At 64.1% G+C, this 18963-nt stretch overlaps 1 protein-coding gene across 1 annotated transcript; it reads left to right on the forward strand.

Moving 5' to 3' along the window:
• The first annotated feature begins 2409 nt into the window (after positions 1-2409).
• On the forward strand, positions 2410-18641 carry FHOD1 (formin homology 2 domain containing 1). The gene is given in 24 exon segments (XM_086621240.1): positions 2410-2985; positions 9488-9572; positions 9575-9593; positions 9731-9795; positions 10999-11066; positions 11144-11249; positions 11379-11473; positions 11795-11906; positions 11999-12093; positions 12192-12335; positions 12447-12661; positions 12800-12910; positions 14097-14263; positions 14515-15174; positions 15238-15443; positions 15704-15856; positions 16017-16199; positions 16471-16590; positions 16807-16968; positions 17069-17259; positions 17341-17533; positions 17611-17764; positions 17850-18026; positions 18559-18641. Coding segments are annotated over 24 exon segments (4140 nt in total).
• The last annotated feature ends 322 nt before the right edge of the window (positions 18642-18963 follow it).

Consider the following 18963-nt stretch of genomic DNA (forward strand, 5'->3'; position numbering starts at 1 on the left):
GGCCCCGCGCCGCTCCCCGCCGCTCCCCGCCGCTCCCCGCCGCTCCGCCGCGCTCCCGGCCCCCGCCCGCGTCACGCGCACGTGGGGCCGCGCCGCACCGGGCCGGCCCCCCCCCGCCCCGCCTCCCCCCCCCCCTCCGGTACCGCCCCGGGGCCCGGCACCGCCCTGCTCACCCCCTGCGTGTGTCGCCCCCGCCACTCCGGCTCACCTGCACCCGCCGGTGCCCCCCGCCCCGCCTCGGTCCCTCTGCGCCTGTGCAGGTCCCCCCTGCATCACCCTGATGCCCCGGTGCCCCACACCAGTCCCCCTGCCCCTGTCCTAGTGCCATCTGCATCACCCTGGTGCCTCTGCCCCAGTGCTCCCTGCCCCACGCCAGTCCCCCTGCACCTGTCCCAGTCCTCCCTGCCCCAGTGCTACCTGCATCACCCTGGTGCCCCTGCATCTGCCCGCCCCACTGCCCTTGACCCATGCCAGTCCCCCCACACCTGCCCTGGTGCCCCCTGCCCCACACCAGTTCCTTGCCCCAGTGCCCCCTGCCCCACACCAGTCCCCTGCTCCTGCCCTGATGCCCCCTGCCCCACACCAGTCCCTTGTTCCTGCCCCGGTGCCCCCTGTTCCACACCAGTCCCCCTGCACTTGCCCTGGTGCCCCCTGTCCCACACCAGTCCCCCTGCACCTGCCCCAGTGCCACCTGCATCACCCTGCTGCCCCTGCACCTGCCCCACTGCCCTTTGATCCATGCCAGTCCCCCTGCACCTACCCTACTGTCCCCTGCCCTACAATGATCCCCTCACCCCTGCCTCAGTGCCCCCTACCCCATGCCAGTCCCCTGGAACCTGCCTGGTGCCCCCTGCATCACCCTGGTTCCCCGTGTCCTCCCCTGGTGCCCCTGCTCTGCCCTGGTCCCCTCGCCCACCTCAGTCCTCCTGCACCCACCGGATTCCCAGTCTCCCACCCAATCCCCCTCTGAGCTCAGCCCCTTCTGCTGCCAGCCGAGACCACTCACCCCTGCTCCAGCCGCTGCCCGAGCACCAGTCTGGGAGCACTCCAGGAGGATTCCCATGGTTCCTGGGTCTCCCTCACCTCTCCAGCCCCTCTCAGACACCCCTAAAATCTCCCATTTGCCTACCAACCCTGGGCCATCCCCCCTGCTCCGGGAGATGCCCCGTTTCCCATATCCCATCCCTGTGCCCCCCGAGGGATGCCTGGGCAGCGGGGATGCCACCTGGCACGGGGCAGGAAGGGACGTTGGCTCCATGGAGCGCCAGCTCTGAGCTGTGGCTGTGTTTCCTTGGAGGTGGGACAGGACACCGTGAGTGGGCCGAGCCCTCTGGCTGGTACTGCCCATGGCACGGGCACCCTCGGATGTGCTCAGCGGAGCCCAGCAACGCTTCGTGCGGAGTTTGAGACCCCCCCACATCCCCAGTCCCATCCCCGGTGCAGCTGCGGTCCCCGGGGCCCGGCTTGCCTTTCCCTGCTCCTTCCCAAGCCCACCATCGTGGGTGATGGACACTGCGTGATCCATCTTGGACACCCTCATTGGCATCAACACCAGCCTCGGAGGTGCCTGGGGTGGTACCACTGCACCCCAGCTCCGGGCTATCTGGGGCAGGGTGGCTCTAGCCAGTCACTCCAGCTTGTTCCTCTACCACTTCCCCCCCTGCCCCACTTTTAGCCCACCCACCCACCCATCCATCCGTGCTCCCATTCACCGGGGGCGAGCAGCCCCAGCTGGCACCCCGGGGGCAGCCCGGAGCATCCCCAGGGCCTGGAGCATCCCTGGCACTGGAGCATCCCTGGGGCCTGGAGCATCCCAGACACCAGAGCATTCCAGACACTGGACCATCCCAGACACCGGAGCATCTCTGGCACCAGAGCATCTCTGGCACTGGAGCATCCCCGGGGCCTGGAGCATCCCTGGCACTGGAGCATCCCAGACACTGGAGCATCCGTAGCACCAGACCATTCCTGGCACTGGAGCATCCCCGGGGCCTGGAGCATCCCAGACACTGGAGCATCCGTAGCACCAGACCATTCCTGACACTGGAGCATCCCAGACACTGGAGCATCCCTGGCACTGGAGCATCCCCAGGGCCTGGAGCATCCCAGACACTGGAGCATCCCAGACACTGGAGCATCCCTGGGGCCTGGAGCATCCCAGACACTGGAGCATCCCTAGCACCGGACCATCCCAGGCACTGGAGCATCTCTGGAGCTGGAGCATCCCGGGGCCTGGAGCATCCCTGACACTGGACCATCCCTGGCACTGGAGCATCTCTGACACCAGACCATCCCGGGGCCTGGAGCATCCCTGACACTGGAGCATCCCTGACACTGGACCATCCCAGACACCGGAGCATCTCAGACACCGGAGCATCTCAGACACCAGAGCATCTCTGGCACTGGAGCATGCCTGGGGCCTGGAGCATCCCTGGGGCCTGGAGCATCCCTGGCACTGGAGCATCCCTGGCACTGGACCATCCCTGGGGCCTGGAGCATCCCAGACACCGGAGCATCCCAGATACTGGAGCATCTCTGGCACCGGAGCATCCCCGGGGCCTGGAGCATCCCAGACACCGGACCATCCCTGGCACCGGACCATCCCTCCGTTGCGGGGGGCAGCTGCGGGCGGCCAACCCCCCCCCGCGCCGCCGGGAGACCAGCGGGAGGGCGCGTGCGAGCACCGAGCTACGGGCCAGGGGCGGGGCCGGGGGCGGGGCCGGGGGCGGGGGGCGGGGCCAGGGGCGGGGCCTCCCCGGCCACCACCCCCGGGGGAGCGGAGCGGCGCGGAGCGGCGGCGGCGGCGGCGCTGCCATGGCGGAGGCGGCGGTGCCGTGCCGGGTGCAGTACCTGGAGGACGCGGACCCCTTCGGCTGCGGCAGCTTCCCGGAGCCGCGGCGAGCCCCGGTTTACGCCGTGGCGGAGGCGCTGGCCCTGGGGGCGCAGCTGCCCGCCCTGCACCGCCTGCTCGAGGCCCCGCTGCCGGTGAGGGGGAGCCGGGGCCGGGACCGGGCGGGGAGAAGGCACCGGGCAGGGAATGAGGGGGGAATTGTCGGCTGGAGGGAGCGGGGAGGCGAGGGACGGGGCGGTGTGTCCCCGCCGGAGCCCGGGCAGCGCTCCCGGTGTTGAGTCACGGCGGAATCCGGGAGCCCCCGCCGGTGATATCGGGTCTCGGCCGGCCCCGGATGAGTCGGCGGGGAGGAAGAGGATGTGCTTGCTCAGAGCAGACAGGAACCCGGGCAGGGGGAAGCAGGACGAGGGCAGGCACCCATCACCGTGTCGTCGGGGCTGAGCCAGGCAGCACGCTCCCATGCCGGTTCCCACCCTTCCACACCGGCTACCGGGAGCGGAGCTGAGCCTCGAGGGGAGCACCACGGCTCCCTGACTCCAAGGACCCGGCCAGTGTCCCCGCTCGCAGCAGCACATGGGCCTTGGGGAGGTGACGGTGGAGCCGAAGGGCCGCCGGCCCCTCCGGTTTGCCGCCGGAGAGCGGGTGCGGAAATTCACGCTGAGCAATTCCTCCGGCCGGGAGGAAGACGGGAGGCTGAAGATGAAGTGAGGTGCTGGGTCTCGCTTACGTGCCCTCAGGCCTGATCCAGGCTGGGAAAGATCGGCTGGGGAGCGGAGGGGACGGGGGACCCTTCCTCCTGGGTACCTTCTCCTGGCGGGATGCTTTCAGAGCATCCTTTACAGGGTGAGGATGGGTTCGTCTTCCTCCTTACGCAGGACCCAGCAGCGTTTTGGCTGAGCATCTCTGTGTCGCAGCACCGTAGGAGCACAGGAACCCATGCGGGCAGGGGGATTATGTCCTGCCCGGAGCCGGACAGGAGGGATGGGGGCAGTCGGAGGGGAAAATGGGCTCAGTGTGCCTGGCACTGAGATTGCTGGCCTCTCAGGGGAGAGGGGGTCGCTGTGAGACCTTTGCCTGCACCAAAAAACCCCTCCCTTTTATCCCCCTTTTCATTTTTCTTGGAGCGAAGCGGCAGCGTCTCATGTCATCACCGTCGTGGGATTTTTAGGCGGTGACTAAATGGAGTTTGTTTGGGAACAAACAGCCCTGAGAGATGACGAATGGAGCGAACTCAAATTTCAGGCATGTGCCCTCCTCCCCGGGCAGGAGCTGGCTGTAACGGGATCGCCAGCCCGGGTGCTGCCGGGCTGGACGCTGCGTTCCCGAGGGCAGGAGCGTTGCACGGAGGTCCCGTGCCCGGCAGAGGCGTGTTGATCCTGGGGCTTCCAGCTCTGTTCCCTGCCTAAGCTGAGCTCTGGATGTTTTTTTTTTCTGTAGCTCGCCATGGCAAAACCACGGGCGAGCGGCCAGGACCCGGCTCTGGGTTTATAAGCCAGATTCCTGGTTTATATGGGTTATAAACCATCCTACCTTCATTATCCGGAGCTCCATCCTGGCCTGAAAAGGTTTGCATGAGCCGCTGGCTCCGTCGGGAGGCAGCGGAATTTATGCCCTGCGGAGTGAGGCTGGTCTCCTGAGCCACCTGGTTCACTCCCACTTTGGATCTGGCACCCCGGAGCCACGCAGATGTCACTACCCTGGCACAACTAGCCAAAACCTCCCTCGGTGCCCTTTGTGCCAGGTAGCGCTCAGCTCCATTACTCACTGCCCTAAAATTAGTAAATAAACAGTCAGATTTTTCCCAAGGAACTGGCTGTAAAAAAAGAAATAAATATTTCAGCTGAGGATGCCCAGTGCCAGGCTTGTCCCGAGGTGACATGCGCTGGGCAGCGAGCCCGGAGCTGCAGAGCACCAGGAGGGAGGTGCAATGGCTGGGGGAGAGCTGGGGGGTCTCAGCATTGTCAGAAGAGGACGGAACTGCAGACACCCATGGGATGAGCTTCCACAGGGGACCAGCTGGGTCCTGCCCTCCCTGGGCACGGCAAAGCTGCCCGGAGATGATGAGCAGGAGGTTTCTGATGCCGGCGCCGCTGCCTCGAACGGCCCATCCTGCCCCATGACACCCTCGGCGCTTCCTCTCCCCGAGCGCGACCCGCCACTGATGGCTTTTTCATGCTCTCCCGGAAAGCGTGTTTGTGCTCGAAAATACCTTCCCGCTTTGTTTGCCGCTGCCGCATTGTTCGGCCCCAGGCTGATAGTATCTTCTCCTGCTTTCCAGCATTTTTTCCAGTGCCCTTGGGTGATGCTTGCGCTGGGAGGGGGGGTTTTCTGAACCTCTGCAGGCGGGATTTGGCAGGACAGTCCCCAAAAGTCCCCAAAGGCCGCTGCGCTCCCTTGCCCCCGGCACTATCTCACCTCTGAATCTCGGGATTTTTCCAAACTATTGCAAAACCCAGCGAGCTGGAGCTTTGCTTTCCCCTTCCTCCCCTGGAAATCTAAGGAAGAGCACACAGCTCGCCGGGCCCGGAGCTGCAAAGCAGGAGAGCTGCTGGGGTGACTTCAGTGCTCTCGCGAGACCCCCCCTGCAGTGCTGCCTTCAGCTCTGGAGTCCCCAACACAAGAAGGACATGGAGCTGCTGGAGCGGGGCCAGAGGAGGCCACGAAGATGATGCGAGGACTGGAGCACCTCTGCTATGGAGACAGGCTGAGACAGTTGGGATTTTCAGCCTGGAGAAGAGAAGGCTCTGGGGAGACCTTCCAGCACCTTCCAGTGCCTAAAGGGGCTACAAGAAAGCTGGAGAGGGGCTTTGGACAAGGGTGTGTAGTGACAGGACACGGGGCAATGGCTTTAAACTGAAAGAGGGAAGATTTAGATTAGATCTAAGAAAGAAATTTTTCCCTCTGAGGGTGGTGAGGCACTGGCACAGGTTGTCCAGAGAAGCTGTGGCTGCCCCATCCCTGGCAGTGTTCAAGGCCAGGTTGGATGGGGCTTTGGGCAACCTGGTGTAGTGGAAGGTGTCCCTGCCCATGGCAGGGGGGTTGGAACTGGGTGATCTTTGAGGTCCCTTCCAACCCAAGCCACGTCCCACTGATCCTGCTTGTTCTCCTAACCGGCTCGAGGGGAGCTTCGCCGAGGGTCTTTGCTCCACTTAACCTCTGGCAGGCATGAAAGCGGTGAGACGGGGTTGTTGGCAGCGCTGCCATCTCCCCCGGCCTAACCGCCATGAAACTCCACCGGCTGCTTCTTGCCGAACCCTCAGAGCCGAGTGCCGGCACTTGGCAGCCTCCGCCGCTCCCTGGTCCTCGCGTGGGTCCTGGGACAGGCGCCGTGGGTCCTGGGACAGGCACCGTGGGTCCTGGGACAGGCACCGTGGGTCCTGGGACAGGCACCGTGGCCATGCATTCGTGCCGTGGCTTTACTGGGAAGGCCAGCTGCTTGCCAGGACTGGGATCTTCCTGCTGTTGATGAGAAACGAGGGATGTGTTGGTGAGAAAGGAGCCTGGCTGGGGGAACTTCCAGAGGGACGCAGTTCCGGACCAACCCTGGGTGACCTCCAGAGATCCCTCCTGGCCTGGGCATTTTATTTTTTGCCCCATTCCCTCGCGATGAGGCAGTGGCAGCACTCCCACCCGCGTGCCGCCATCCGTCAGGAGGCAGCGACCGAGCGCCCTGGCAATAAACACTTTTTTTTTTTAGCCCCGAAGCCACGTCGCGGTGAACGTGCTTGGGTGCCGGCTGGGGTTGCTCCTGCGGTGTAGCTCTATAAACCTGTGGTTCCCATGAGTTTTTGGGTGGGTGAGCAGACACCGGGTGCTTCTGACCTGCTGGTGCCTCATGTTTAACTGCTGCCTTCAGCTCAAACGTTGCCTCCGTTGGAGCGAATAATGTATTTTTTTCCTGTCGTTTCCCCCCAGCAGAGCCGCCGCGGCGCGGGGGAATTGCGATGACCGCAAAAAGAAAGTATTAGAGAGGGAGGAAAAGTGTTTGCTGGCAGATAAAGAGGATTATTCACCGTCCAGCCTTGGAGCATCCTCCTGCGTGGGGATGTGGTGATGGGGAGAGCAGGAAGACGTGAGGCCGTGGTGGGCAGCGTGAGTTCAGCTGGGGGCGGAGGATGCTTCCGTCTCGGGGGTGGAGATGTTTCCGTCACACCGCCGTGGTTCAGGGAGCCGGGACCCGGCTTTCCCAGGGGAAAAGCCACTTCCCTGGCGTGTGTGTCCTCGCTGAGCTTCGTTGCTGGATGTTGGAGTGGCATCAGGGAGGTCCGTGTGTTTCCACCTTCCCCGTGTCCCAGGTTTGAGGCAATGGGGTGGATGGAGGCTCCCAGGAGCTATGGGCTGGAGGTGTGAGCGTGGAACCCTCTCCTCCTCCCCCAGCTCCGCTTTGCCTGCATCTTCCCATGACCCCGAAGCCCAGCTTTTATTTTTGAAATGGTTTTACAGGCTGGAGGCGGATGGGTCGCAGCTGCCCCGCGCCGAGAGCTGTCGGTACCCCATGGCCCCAAAGCGCCCGGTCCCGAGGTCCCAGCTCAGATCCTGCACGGTTCAAAATTTCATCCGGGGGCGCAGGCGTAACCCCAGCCCTGGGGCAGCGGTTGCTCCCTGATGCGGAAGTGTCATCCCGGGATTTTTGGCAGGGCAGCGTGAGGCTGGGACAACCCGTCTCCATCCCCAGGGGCTGGCGCTTGCCAGAGAGGTCGTAGCCAAAGCCAGGATTGGGCGCTCAGAGCACCCATCCCTGGTAGGGAGCGCTGCCAAGCTCGCGTGGGAAACACGTGGGGTCACATCCCAGGGGTTTGGCCTCCCCTCCACCAGCTGGGACATGTCACTGGCCGGGTCGGAGCTAGGGATGTGAACTCTGGCTTTCCGGGGCTCTGGCAGCCCAGGGAAGGCAAAGCTTTTGTGCTGGAGCTGTGAGTTGCTCTTCACTGTGTTTGAGTGCCCAGGAGGATGCAGGAGGGGGTCTCCCATGCCCAGGAGGATGCAGGGGTGCCTGAGGGGTTGCAGGAGGGGTCTCTGATGCCCAGAAGGATGAAGGGATGCCCAGGAGGATGCTGAGGATGCAGGAGGGGTCTCCCATGCCCAGGAGGATGAAGGGATGCCCAGGAGGATGCAAGAGGAGTCTCCCATGCCCAGGAGGCTGAGGAAGATGCCCAGGAGGATGCAAGGATGCCCAGGAGGATGCAGGAGAGCTCTATCCAGGAGATCAGGATGGAACAGGTTGCCCAGAGAAGCTGTGGCTGCCCCATCCCTGGAAGTGTTCAAGGCCAGGTTGGATGAGGCTTTGGGCAACCTGGTGTAGTGGAGGGTGTCCCTGCCCATGGCAGGGGGGTTGGAACTGGATGATCTTTCAACCCTTCCAACCCAAACCGTTCCATGATTCTATGATTCTCTCCGTTTCCCCGTACGGCATCTGAAGCTTTCCCCAGCAAGCAAACCCTGCGCAGGGTCAGCGTTCCCGACACCGGAGGCAGAGCTGGCAGCCAGCAGCGCTCGCCCCGGTGCCAGCAGCCCGTGTTTGGTGCACGTTGCCATGGCTGGCCGGCGTGGCCAGCAGCCGCGGGAGGTGGAGCAGGGACTCTAACAACATAACGACTGCGTCCAGCCCAACGCAGTGCCCTGCCAAATTGCCCGTTATCTCGAGGCTGAGTCAGGGTGGTTAATTATTGGAATGCACGTGGCATTTTTGGTTTTCTTTGCCCTCTGGCTTAACATCATGCTGGGGGTGAAGCCGTACATGCGAGCTCTGGCATGATGTTGTGACACGTGGAGATGGGGCTTTGGATAAAACCCAGTAACGGAGTCTTGCAGGTTTGGGAAGGAGCATCAGTTCCTCGGAGGTGGGGTGAGCTGGAGCTGCAGGCACTTTAGGAACAGGACCTGATGTGCTTGGCGGGGCACAGGGGCGCTGGCAGGAGCAGGCAGGCACTGCCCTCCCTCTGCCTTCACTCCTGCCTGGAGGAGAAGCCACTCTGTCCCATGGGGAGCTCACCCCGGAGCCCTGCCCATGGGCTGCTGGGTCCCAGGGCCTTTGTGGGTGCCATGCCCAGAGCACCCCTGGGTGCTGTTCCCACTGGCTGGGGTGTGCCGTGGGTGCTGCGCGTGGACTTTCATGGGGAGATGCCCTCACCCCAGCCTCGCCGTGGGCTGCACCTTCCCCCATCCCGCTGGAAGGTGCCACGTGGGATTTGCCCTGGTTTGGGGTGCCCATGGCCGGGCCGGCTGCCTCAGAGCCAGTCCCCACGGGCAGAGGTGATTCACCCTGGCGAAGGCACCCAGCCCTGGGAGGGGACAGATCCTGCCCGGGTCGCACCCCAGCTGACTAAAGGGAGCCCCAGGCAGCGGATCAGCCTCTCGCAGCGGCTCCCGCCCCAGGGATTGCCAAGGAGCCCGGCGGCAGCATGGCCGCCCTCGCTCTGCCTTTTCCCAGCCCGAGGCTCCGTGTTTCTCCCCAGCCTCCCACCACCGGGCTGGGGCGGAGGGTGTCGGGACATGTCCCTGTGGGTGCAGCACTTGGGTGGGATCTGCCACCCCGCCGCGGGATGTGGCTGGCTGGTGGGTGCGGTGTGGGCAGGAGGGTGCCCTGGGGGTGCTGAGGTGGGCACGGGGGCTCAGCGGGGCTGTCTGTACCCCCAGCTGGAGGACTGCGCGCTGCAGGTGTCCCCCTCTGGACACTACCTGGACCTTGACTTGTCCTTGCTGGAGCAGAAGGATGATCTGGAGGGTTCTACGAGGAGGTCAGGTGAGGCACGTGGGGTGCCCGAGCCCTCCATGGATAGGACACGGGGACCCCACGCTCCACTGGGAGCCATGGGAAAGGGCCGGGGGCTGCGGTGGTCCCGCTGCAGGTGCTCACGTGGCATTTCCCCCCCGCCCTAGGAAGGGCAGACGGCCGACCCTGATCCTGCGCACGCAGCTCTCCGTCCGAGTCCATGCCATCCTCGGTGAGTCGGGGCTGGGTGCGGGTCTGGCAGCTCGTCCTCCCCCGAGACGGCGGAGGTTTGGTCTCCGGGGGCAGTTTGGCCAGGATTTTTAGGATGGGGAGAGGGAGCTCCTGCCCCATAACCGCCCAGCCGTGCAGGGGACAAGGTCCCCCGGGTTACCTGCTGGGTTAATCCCCTCCATCCTCCGAAATCGGGACTTTTGCCTCTTTGGCTGGGAGCCCGCTGCGGATATTCTGGGTCATTCAGGCGAGCTCGAAATACAGCCTGGGAGGAGACAAACAAATGGCTCTCGCTCAGCACAACGCGCTGCCGGGGTTTTGGGCAGCCCGCTTGGACGTCCTGCAAAATATTTGGGAATCTCGAGCCATTTATATATTTTTTTTTTTTTTTCCATAGTAAGAGGGCAAAGCAAGCACCGAGCAGAGTGATGCCAGCTGGGCATCGGTGGGCTGTGCAGGGCTGCAGCCGAGTGGCACGGGAAGAAGGGGCACGGCACGGAGCCCTGTCCCTGCAGGAAGGCCAGGGTCGGGGTCACGCTCTGTGCTGGTGGTTCCCAGGCTCCGGCTGAGCTCTGCTTTCCCTCTCGGCTGCTCTGACAAGCCGATAAGTGAGCGGAGGAGGCTGCTGGGACCTCATGTTCTACGGAGCCCTCGTTGGCATGTCTCCTTGGACAGCGTGGTTTGGGCGCGTTGCAGCTCCAAGCCTGACCCAAATAACTCAGGATGTTCAGATAACTCGATTTTTTTGCCATGCGGGAAGCGCTGGCTCCCGATGGCTTCACTCTCCGCTTGCCAGAGCAGGGCTTCTCAGCTTCCCGATGTCCCAGCTGCTCCGTGCTGACTCCATCCCTGTGAGCATGTAGTCTCCATCCAACCTCCAGCCCAGTGACCGTCCTATTGTCCCTGATCAGCCGGAGTCACGCTGCCTCCCATCCCATCCCATCCCATCCCATCCCATCCCATCCCATCCCATCCCATCCCATCCTCATCCTCATCCTCATCCTCATCCTCATCCCATCCCATCCTCATCCCGCAGCTCTTCTCAAGATGTGGGGCTACTGGTGGCTCCGGGATCGTGCCAGGGCTGTGCCTGGGGAGGGACGGCTAAAAGCAGCTCAACCTCCTGCCCATGTTCCTGTTTCAGTCCCACACAGGAAACTCGTGGGGTTCTTTGTGTCACTGCTGGTCTCTCCTTTCCTTCCAGAGAAGCTGTACAACTCGCAGGGGCCGGAGCTGCGGCGGTCCCTCTTCTCCCTCAAGCAGCTCTTCCAGGTACGGTGACGCTGGCGCGGTTCGGGGTGGAGGGTCCCCGGGGGTCCCCGCTGTAACGCCTGCCCTTCACCCTGCAGGAGGACAAGGACCTGGTGCCAGAGTTCGTGAACCTGGACGGGCTGACGTGCCTCATCAAAGTGGGGGCAGAGGCCGACCAGAACTACCAGAATTACATCCTGCGGGGTCGGTATTGGGGTACAGGGCACCTCTCACCCCCGGGGAGGCGAGCGAGCCCGTTTGCCTGGGCTACCCTGCGGGAGCGATGGTGGCCTTGCTGGCATGCCATGACCGTGCCCGCGCTCTGCCTCGCAGCCTTGAGCCAGATCATGCTCTTCGTGGACGGGATGCAGGGTGTCATCAACCACAACGAGACCATCCAGTGGCTGTACACACTGTCGGGAAGCCCGGTGAGCCTCACCATCTGCCCTTGGGCACAGTGCCCTGGTGCCTTTGGGGGTGTTGGGTCCCACTCCCACCCACCTGGAAGTCAACCAGGGTCCCCAGAGCTCCCCATCCTGATGTGACCGTGCTCCTGGGCACAGAGCTTGAGTAAGAGAATCCTGCTCTGGGTCCTTTCCCGGTGCCCCTTGGCTGTCAGTGTCACAGCTGCAGGCTGGTCGCTGGCCCCGTGGCAAATCTCCTAGCCCTGGGCTGTGGGCACGGCCACCCTGCAGTGTCCCAGTGCCACGCCAGCAGCCCCCTGCCACTGCTGCCCTCCCTTCTCCCAGTTTCGCCTGGTGGTGAAGATGGCCCTGAAGCTGCTGCTGGTGTTCGTGGAGTACACAGAGCCCAACGCCCTGCTCCTCATCCGCGCCGTCAACACCGTGGACCAGGCGAGAGGTGGGTGCAGCCCCCGCCACCCGCGAGGTCCCCGCTGGGAGCCGGTGTCCCCCCCCGGCCTGCACGTCACCCACACGTGCCGCTTTCCCCAGGCGCGTGTCCGTGGTCCAACCTGATGGCCATCCTGGAGCAACGCAACGGGGCCGACACGGAGCTGCTGGTCTTCGCCATGACACTCATCAACAAGGTCCGGGGAGGGGGTGGCAGGGCGACCCCATGATGCCACTCCAGGGAGCTCGGCGTGGGGCACGCCAGTCCCAGCAGCATCCCTCTGGTCCCGCTCAGACGCTGGCAGCCCTCCCAGACCAGGACACCTTCTACGACGTGACGGACTGCCTGGAGCAGCAGGGCATGGAGCGGGTGGTGCAGCAGTACCTGGGCAGCAAAGGCACCGACCTCGACTTGAAGCACCAGTTCACGCTCTATGAGGTGAGCGGAGCTTCTGCGGGATCCGGCCACGCTCCACGTCCCATGGCAGCGGGCAGGGGTGCCGTGCCCGGGGTCGTAGCCGGTGCCATGACCCCTCTGGTCCCTCTGCAGAGCGCTCTCAAGCTGGAGGATGGGGTGGAAGAGCCACCCGCGGCGGGACGCAAGGAGCGGAGGAGGACGGATGAGGGCCGGCGGGGGTGGCGATCCCAGGGCAGCTGCCCGGAGCCCAGCCCTGATGCCCAACCGCTGCTGGGGTCCCCTGGCACCCCAAAGGAACCCCCTGCTGAGGATGCCCCGGCTGTCCCCGCGCCGAGCAGCCCAGTGCAGTAAGTGCAGCTGGAGGTGGCCCGTGGTGGCGAAGACTCTGGGATGTGCTGTGAGCGGCGCCTGGCTCCGTTCCTGGTGCCCGGACGGGTGGCAGCCCCACGGGACCTGCTCTCAGTCCCCATCACCTCTCCTTCCAGACCCTGTCCTGCCAGCATCTACAACAGCGCGTCCAGCGTGCGGCTGGCCCTGGCCTCCCCCCCAGCCGAGAAGGAGCAGCCCCTTGGCCCGGGCGAGCGCAGCATCTACAAGTGAGTATCCAGAGGGGCTGGGGTGCACGGGGGGGAATCCCCCTGGGGATGCTCCCAGGGGGAAACTGAGGCTGGAGAGAAGTGTGACGGGGGGAGCGGGCATCTGAGAAGGTTCAGCCAGGGGTTCTGGGGTGTCCTTCGGGCGCGCACGGCTCTTCTCCAGCTCTTCTTCGCTGCTCCTCTCTGCCCACGCTTGCCCTCTCCTCTGCCCACTCTTTCTATCTTTCCTTTTACAGGCTGCACCAAACCTCCCCGCTCTGGTAAGTGCCCGGGCTCTGCGCGTCTGCTCCCCGCCGCCGCGATGCTGCCCCTCGCACCCACCTTGCCTCTCACCCTGGCCCGCTCTCCCCTGGCACCAGCATCCCCTCCCCAGGGTGATGGCACCCTCTGATCTGTCCCCATTTTGGGGTGACATGGCCCTGCTGGGGGTGGCACAGCCCACCACGGGGCTGGCATCGCCATCCTGGTGGCAAACTGGGTGGCTCTGGTTTGGGGGGGAGACACACACACGCGGTGCCTCGTCTTGCTGGCAGCCAATGCCATGCGGTGCCCAGGCAGGAGAGGACTCGCTGGGGCTCTCCCGGCTCCCCCTGAAGCCCATGGCCATGGGGTGAGAGCAGGGCGAGGGTCCTACGTCGGAGGGCTGCCAGGTGGGTCCCCGGGGGGCCGCTGCCAGCGGTGGGGGCTAACCCCTGTTTTCCCTCAGGCGGGAGGATGCCCCCTCCTTGCATGGGGACAAGCCTATTTTGAGGAAGTTTGAGTAAGTAGAGGCATGCGTGTGTCTCCAGGCATGCGCTTCCCCGGGCTGGCACCCGGCCAGAGGTGTCTGGGCTCTGGCCACACCGGGCATGAGGAGCAGGAGGGTCCCCACGGGCACCCTCCTGGGTTTTGCAGCTTTTGGACAAGGGTTGTGGTGACCACCGGGTCCGTTGGGACCAACAGGTGATGGTGGCACCTCATCGGCTCCTGTGGGGATGCAGCATCCATGTCCCCGAGCTGTGGTGGCATCAGCTGTCTCTCTGCAGGGCTCGGAGGAGGTTGAACCCTCCGGGTCCCCCCCGACACGGTGTGCCCAGTGTGGGGGTTTCTGTGCTGCGGGGCTGGCTGTGCAGTGGGGCATGGCGTGGTTTGCCCGTCCTCCCCGTTCCTGCCTCGCTCCTGGCCAACATCCATCCCCATCTCACAGAGCTCGCTTCTTGGAGAACCTGGCCGCGGCCCAGAAGGAGAAGATCTCTTCCCTGGCCAAGGGCCGACTCGATGTCCTCGGCAACGCTGCGCTGGAGCATCCCACCGCTCTCGTGTGGGACAGGGACAGCGGCACCCCCGAGCCCGCGACGGAGCCGCCTGGCATAAGTAGGTGCTGCCGAGACGCGTGTCCGCGGCACTGGGCCCATCGGGGTCGCTAGGGTGGGTGGCAGTTGGCCCCTCTGCCCCCAGCCCATGCTTGTTACACCCAGAGCCATGGGTGGTACCTCCCCGTCCCACTCCGAACGCCGGCATCCGAGCACGCTCTGCCAGGGAGCGGAACCCCAACTCCACGCACAGCCCAGCAGCACCCACCCTCTCCCAGTGGGTTGTCCCAGCCTCTCCCCCTCTCCCCGCAGGGTCCCGCTTGACTCGGACGGACGCCACCGACTCCTGCAGCACCATCTCCTCTGACACCAAGTTTATGCTGGACATGCTCTACGCCAAGGGCTCCTCGGAGCCAGGGAGGGAGAAGGTCTTTGCCAAGGAACCGTCATCCCCCCTGGTCCAGGGTGAGGTGGAGATGGAGGTCGAGGGAGGCAGCAGCCGGGAGCAGGAGGGCGCCCAGCTCCATGGCAGGGCTCCGGAAGGGCCGGTGGCCAGCGCCCATGCCAAGTTGGCGCGTGCCGCGTCCAGCATAGATGCCGAGACTCACACGCAGAAGCTGGAGAACACCGGGATGATGCCCATCAAGAAGGATGTGGAGCTGACATGGGAGCGCCTGGAGGCCAGCCCTGTGCAGCTGAAGATCAAGGACTTGGACTTCACTGATTTGGGGGAAGAAGAAGACTTTGACATCCTGGACGCAGGGCCCATGGCCAACGGCTCCTTCCTCTCTCCTGGCATCGAAGCAACGAGCACTGGAACTCTCATGGGTCCTCCTCCACCACCAGCAGCCCCTGGCTGCCCACCACCTCCCCCTCCACCACCAGCAGCCCCTGGCTGCCCACCACCTCCCCCTCCACCACCAGCAATTCCTGGCTGTCCACCACCTCCCCCTCCACCTCCTGCCATCCCTGGTTGCCCACCACCACCTCCACCTCCACTGGTCCCTGGCTGCCCTCCACCCCCAAGTCTACCAGGCCTCACAGCAACAGATGGCCCTTCCCAGGCCAAGAAGAGGACAGTGAAGCTCTTCTGGAAGGAGCTGAAGCAGCTGGATGGCACTTCGGGGCCAGGCAGGTTCGGCCAGGCGACGCTGTGGGCATCCCTGCAGAGTGTTGAGGTCAATGCTGCCAAACTGCAGCATCTCTTCGAGTCACGGTCAAAGGATGTGCCAACCTCGAAGGTACCAGCAGGCTGGCATCCATCAGCCAGGGGGGTTTGAGGGGTGGGAGGAAGGCTGCTAGTTCCCATGGGGTCCCTAGGCACGCGTTGTCACCCCTCCCCTCTGCTGAGGATGGGTACCCGCAGCCCAGAGGCTTGGTGATGGGCAGCGGACAGGTTTGGCTCACCAGTGGCACCCCAACTGGCTGCCCGTGTCTGTGGTGTTTTCATGAAGGTGAGCCCTTTGCCTGGCTGCCCCCATCCATCCAATCCTCTTTGCAGAAGGCCAGTGATGGGAAGAAGGTGGTGGTGGTGCTGGACCCCAAGAGGAGCAACGCCATCAACATTGGCCTCACAGTCCTGCCACCCGTGCACATCATCAAGACGGCCGTGCTCAACTTCGACGAGTTTGCAGTCAACAAGGAAGGGATTGAGGTGAGCACCAGAGCAGCTCAGCTTCTCTGAGGTCCTCGTGCAGGTCATTTCCCCTGGCCAGGAGGCCTCCATGCCACAACGCCTGTGCTGCCAGCCCTGGGTTGACACATCCCATGGTGACATCTCTGGAGTCTGACACATCCCTCTTTGCCTGTTATAGAAAATCCTGACCATGGTGCCGACCGAGGAGGAGAAGCAGAAGATCCAGGAGGCCCAGTTGGCCAACCCTGATGTGCCCTTGGGCTCCGCGGAGCAGTTCCTGATCGCCCTGGCTTCCATCAGTGACCTCACGGCCAGGCTCCAGCTCTGGGCCTTCAAGCTGGACTACGAGAGCCTGGAGCAGGTACGGAGCTGTGTACCCCATCGCCCCTCTGCCCTCCCACCACTGCCAGCCCCAGCAGTGCTGAGTGCTGAGCCAAGCGTGTTCCTGGTGGGAACCAGCCATGTCCAAGTGCAGGACACGCCGTCCTGGCTGGGTATGGGCTGCAGGTCTCCAAGGCGAGTGTGGGCTTGAGTTGACCATGGGGTGGTTGCCCTCATGGGCAAGGGCGAATGCCGAAGCTCCCAAGGGAGAGAGTCACCAAGGGATCTCACCTGCCTCTTTCCTCACCCAGGAGATTGCAGAGCCACTGTTTGATCTGAAGGTGGGCATGGAGCAGCTGGCCAGAAATCACACCTTCAAGTGCATCCTGGCCACGCTGCTGGCCATGGGCAACTTCCTGAATGGCTCTCAGGTGAGGAGCAGGGTGGGAGGGACATGGACTGTCTTGAGTGCCACAAGGATGGGACCAGCCATGGCGCATGGGTACCCAAGAGGAGGGACCATGCGAAGCTTGGGGCGGTGCCGGAGGAGGCTGGGTGGTGTGGGTGTTGGTGGGGACCCAGTGGGGATCTGTGTGATCTGCTGGAGGAGGGATGTAGAGGCCCCACTGAGTCTGTTGGGGTTTCAGAGCAGAGGCTTTGAGCTGGGTTACCTGGAGAAGGTCTCAGAAGTGAAGGACACTGTGCACCGGCAGTCCTTGCTCCACCATCTCTGCCAGATGGTGGTAGAGAAGTTCCCAGAAACCACCGACCTCTACTCGGAGATCGCCTCCATCACCCGCTCCGCCAAGGTGAGGCAAGGCAGATGACACCCGGGCAAGGCACGGGTGGAGGTCCTACGGCTGCCCAGCTCCACCAGCACGGCCGAGGGCTAACGTCTTGCTCTTCCAGGTTGACTTTGATGAGCTGGCCAACAGCCTGGTGCAGCTGGAGCGGAGGTGCAGGGCCTCCTGGGACAACCTGAAGGTGATCGCCAAGCATGAGACCAAGCCGGTGCTGAAGAGCAAGCTGACGGACTTCCTCAAGGACAGCACCCAGCGCATCGTCGTCTTGAAGGTGGTGCACAGGCGCGTCCTCAACAGGTTGGTTGACTCGAGGTTCCGGGGATGCGGTGAGAACCCAGTGGTCCTGTTGGTGGCCCGCTGTGACCAACGTCCCCACAGGTTTCACTCCTTCCTGCTGTACCTGGGGTACCCGGCGAGCGTGGCGCGGGACGTGAAGGTGACGCCCATCTGCAAGCTGCTGCGGGAGTTCGCCCTGGAGTACCGCACCTGCCGCGAGCGTGTCCTGCAGCAGCAGAAGAAACGGGCCGCCCACCGTGAGCGCAACAAGACCCGGGGACGGCTCATCACTGAGGTACGAGGCCGCTCAGCCCGCCACCACCAGGTGATGCCCCCCAGGTCCCCCACACCCACCTCTCCTCCCGCTTGCAGACCGAGAAGTTCTCCGGCATCGCCGAGGCCACTTCGCCGCCCGCCGTGGTGTCCACCGGCCCTGAGGAGCAGATGGAAGCGGGTCACGAGAGCATGAAGAGCCTGCTGACCTCCCCCACGGACGCCCCTGCCCGCCGCAGCCGGGGCAGCCGGGGTAGGAGCAGGGTGGCAGAGGCACTGGAGATGTGCCCGGCTGGCTGGGCACGGCTGATGTCAGCATCTCCCTTGTCCCCATGCAGGGACAGGACATGTCACCCCGACCCAGGGCTCTCCAGCCCAGGAGGACGTTCCCAGTTCCCCAGATGATGCTTCTGATGAAATCATGGACCGGCTGGTGAAGTCGGTGACGCACAACGCCAACCCCCGGCCCTGCGCCAACAAGGAGCGCAGGAGGTCCCGTGGCAATAGGAAGTCCTGTGAGTCCCTTTCCTGTCCTCGCGCCCTGTCCCGTCTGTCCCCACGCTCTGCCCTTGTCCCTGTGCCCTGTCCTACCTCTCCCTGCCCAGATGCTTTGCGTCCCTGTCCCTGCACCCTGTCCGACCTCTGTGGCCGTTCCCGTGCCCTGTCCTCTGTCCCATCTCCGTGCCCCTGTCCCCATACCCTGTCCCACCTCTGTGGCTCTGTCCCTGTACTCTCTCCTGTGTCCCTGCCCAGATGCTCCCTGTCCCGCCTCTCGTCCTGTCCCACCTCTCCATCTCAGTTCCCAAGCTCTGTCCCCATCCCTTGTCCCACCTCTGTGTCCTTGTCCCCATGCCCTACCTGACTGCTTCCCCCCTGGCCACCCCTCACCTCTCACATTGAGCCCACCAGGCCCCAGCAGGAGGTACCCCAAGACCAGACCATGCCACTGCACCCCATTGCCACCCCTTCCCAGTGCCACCACACCTAGGCAGGCACCAAGCGCCATGGGGACCATGCTGCCAGTGCCACCTTCTCCTTTCCCCGCAGTGAGACGGACGCTGAAGAGTGGGCTCAGCGACGACCTGGTGCAGGCGCTGGGCCTGGGGCAGGCGCCTGGCATGGAGGTTTGAGGGGGGCCCGAGTGGGCTCATGCTGTTCCCCAGGGCAGGACATGGTGGCAGTCCCTGCTGCTCCCGGTCGGGCACACTCTGCACCCTTGGTCTCACCTCACTTTTCCATGCTGGCCTCCAGCTTCCGGAGGTGCGGGCAGCAAGATGGGAGTGACACCCTGGAGCTGCTCCGTGGGGGCCGGGATGGAGGACGCTCAGCGCCTGTGGATGGACATGGAGGCTTGGGGTTCATCTTCTCAACAGTATTAGAGGGGTCAAGGGGCTGGACCTGGACTCTGGGAGCTGGGTCTAGCCCGTGGCTGCCGTGGCAATAAAGTGATGT

Source organism: Tauraco erythrolophus, chromosome 15 (assembly GCF_009769465.1).
Source record: "Tauraco erythrolophus isolate bTauEry1 chromosome 15, bTauEry1.pri, whole genome shotgun sequence".
NCBI lineage: Eukaryota > Metazoa > Chordata > Aves > Musophagiformes > Musophagidae > Tauraco > Tauraco erythrolophus.